General features: G+C 34.4%; 1 protein-coding gene across 1 annotated transcript; it reads left to right on the forward strand.

Annotated features, from left to right (window-relative positions):
- Window positions 1–235: 235 nt before the first annotated feature.
- Window positions 236–2,588, forward strand: LOC123888378 (zinc finger A20 and AN1 domain-containing stress-associated protein 8-like). The gene is made up of 3 exons (XM_045937422.1): window positions 236–421; window positions 512–557; window positions 1,800–2,588. The coding sequence occupies exon 3, from the start codon at window positions 1,814–1,816 to the stop codon at window positions 2,330–2,332; it is 519 nt and encodes a 172-aa protein (XP_045793378.1). The 5' UTR covers window positions 236–421; window positions 512–557; window positions 1,800–1,813; the 3' UTR covers window positions 2,333–2,588.
- The last annotated feature ends 577 nt before the right edge of the window (window positions 2,589–3,165 follow it).

The raw sequence follows: 3,165 nt of genomic DNA on the forward strand, positions 1-3,165 counted from the left end.
AGATTTATTGAAAAATTAATGTATCTAACCTACATTTAAGCTAAATACATCAGTCGTTGAATGAATCTAAAAATTAACTTTTGTTTATAATTAAGGTCGGGGGAAGTATTTTTTTTAAGACCAAAATAATCCCAAAAAATAAAAGTTGTAAAAATAAAAATCAAAAGTGAAGGATAAAATTGTAATAAGCATAGTAACAAAAAGGGCAAATTGGTAAAGAAAAAACAACCGACTATGGCTAAGATGAAGTTCAAATAGAGAGAACAAGAGAGAGAAACAGAAACGAGAAGAGAGAGGCAACACGATATACTACGATACGACCGAATCAAACCCCTCTCTCTTCTCTATCTCTCTGTACTTTCTTCGATTTTCTCGATTATATTGTTATTATTATTCCTCACTGTTCTCTCTTCGTTTTGAGGTCAGGAATTATAGGATTATACCCTCTCTCTCTGTAATTCTTTTTCTGGGTTTAACTTTTTTTATATTAATCTTCTTCTTCTTGTTACAGGGAACAGTATTTACAGTGTCAGGATCGTAAACCCTGCCACACCCAGGTCAGGGATTTCTATATTGCTTCCAAATTTCTACTCTTTTTCTTTGTGTTTTTCTGATAATTTTGATTAAATTTTTTATTTTTTTTTTAGTTTTGGTGTTCAATTTTGTTTTTTTTTTGGTGGGGTTTTGGGATGGTTTCTGGGTTTTGTTGAAGTGATGTTAATATTTTGTGGGGGGTTTGAAAGTTGTGATTTTTTTTGTCCCTTGTGTGATTGAAGATTGTTATGATTTATCTAGTTTGTGGGGGTGTTGAAACTTGAAAGTTGATTTTAGTTATATATTGGAAGTGAAGTGGTTGATGGGTTTGTTGGGGATTGGTTGCATGCTAGTTAATGTTGATTGTTTTGTGTGTTTATGCATTGGTTGGAATTTAGTTTTCCTATGTTTTTGTCCAAATTTGAATGTTCATATAGAGGAACTCTTGGTTATTTTCAAATCATTTTTGTTATTTGAACAGCTAAATAGTGACACTGTCGTCACCTATGTGTTTATCTCTATATCTACAAAAATACACGAAAACAACGAACTTGACAACGTATTTGACAAACAAATTTTTGATGTCCAAACATAATTTTTCTTTTGAAAATTGGTCATCTGCAGTCGGCTTCACCATAAAGTCAGGTTTTTCCCTGTATCTAACAATTGACTTGACACTGTCACTTATGATAAAATTTAATTGAACGTAACCGTGTGTATGTGTGTTGGTATCGTTGTACGAAACCACACGAACACCGGACACGTCTTTCATGTGAATCAGTGGTGCTACATAGAATTTGATAACTCTTATTGTAAAATTAGTATGTTATCACTTCTTTCCAAATATTTTAAATTACAGTTATGTTCATGCTACTTTGGTAAACCGGAGAATTGCCCAGTTTGAGGTTGCTTGCAGTGACGGGGGCATAAAAAACTTTCATGGTGACGCCACAATTGTGGTTGCTGACCATTGTTAAAACGCTGATCACGATAGCTACATGACTTATTATTGTTATTGATAGAACTCTCGTAGTATCTTGCTGCTGATGTCTAAATAGCTTTTTATTTACTATTGTTATTGATTGAACTCTTGTGTTATCTAGCTGCTGGTGTTTAAGTACTTGAAAGTGACGTTCCTGCATTTGTTTGATTCACAAGTCATAATTTTGCAAGTGAATGTGTGAGATGTTTGTAGCTATTTTTGTAATGGTTTTTTCTTTTATGTATGTATACATTCTTATAAGGCTGAGGTTCCTTGTGTGCAGGTGGTCATTGAATAATGGAATCTCATGATGAGATGGGATGCCAGGCACCAGAACGTCCAATTCTTTGCGTTAATAATTGTGGTTTCTTCGGAAGGGCAGCTACCATGAACATGTGTTCCAAGTGTTACAAGGACACATTGTTGAAGCAGGAGCAAGACAAACTTGCAGCGACATCAGTTGAAAACATTGTGAACGGCAATTCCAATGGCAACGGAAAGCTGGCCGTGACTACAGCTGCTGTCGATGTACAAGTTGGAACCGTGGAGGTCAATACAGCGTGTCCCGAGGTTCCCGAAAATTCAATCTTTGCTGAAAGTGTGGAGGTGAAAGCCAAGACTGGTCCCAGCAGATGTACCACTTGCCGTAAACGTGTTGGATTAACTGGTTTCACCTGCAAATGTGGCAACCTCTTTTGTTCAATGCATCGCTATTCTGATAAACATGATTGCCCTTTCGATTATAGAACTGATGGTCAGAAAGCCATAGCTGAAGCCAATCCAGTAATTAAGGCTGATAAACTCGATAAAATATAGCCATGCACCATTAGAATGAAGGGTTAATGTATGAAGCTTAATGCTTCATCTTTTTATCAGCAAGTCTTCATATATATTGAACTACCTGGGTTTTAGGTGTCCTGTTAATGTCTACAAAATGATCTGTCATGATATCAAGGACATTTTAGGGAAAAACACCATTCCTTGTTTGTGCTGGTTTGATGAACACTTTGGCTCATTTTGTAATGATTTCCTGCTTGGTCTGCATTTAATTTTTCTTCTTCATTGCTTGAAACATTTTTCTTGCCGAGTCTTGTGTATTATTTTGCTATTGCATTTTCTTAGTATAGTTTTTCATGTGCAGTAAGTTTGAAGCGCGAGACTTTGTTATTTATATATTTCAGCTCATTCTTTTTATTTGTATGAACAAGGTGAAATTGAATGCTCATTTGTCGAAGCTCGTGGAAGTCATGCAGGTGACTGTCTGATCAAGTTCGAACAGTCACAAATTGTGACTGCGTCGAATTACCGACCACATGTAATCCTTTTCCTGATTTGTGCAGAAATTTTTAGGTGTCACTGCACATAGCTAGAGACATTATCTTGTTTTATTTTTGTTTTCTATTTAACAGATTTGTTGAAGATAAATTGAGAACAACCTTTGTTGTTTCTCATAAAATAAGGATATATGTTCGTAAGAGAAAAAAAAGTTACTAAACTCTTTTTATTTTATTTTTTTGTTATATGAGCTTATAAACTTAAAATTTGGCATTGTCAAATAGCTTATTTGCTTATTTAAAATAAATAGCATTTTTGTTTCAAAAAAATAAATAGCATTTTAACGATTCTTGGTGAGGAAAAAAAAAAGTTTT

The sequence above is a fragment of the Trifolium pratense genome, linkage group LG6 (genome assembly GCF_020283565.1).
Source record: "Trifolium pratense cultivar HEN17-A07 linkage group LG6, ARS_RC_1.1, whole genome shotgun sequence".
In the NCBI taxonomy this organism is placed as follows: domain Eukaryota; kingdom Viridiplantae; phylum Streptophyta; class Magnoliopsida; order Fabales; family Fabaceae; genus Trifolium; species Trifolium pratense.

Bases quoted from the DNA above. Each gene is read 5' to 3' on its own strand.
- LOC123888378 (XM_045937422.1), top strand. From the start codon at position 1,814: ATGGAATCTCATGATGAGATGGGATGCCAGGCACCAGAACGTCCAATT.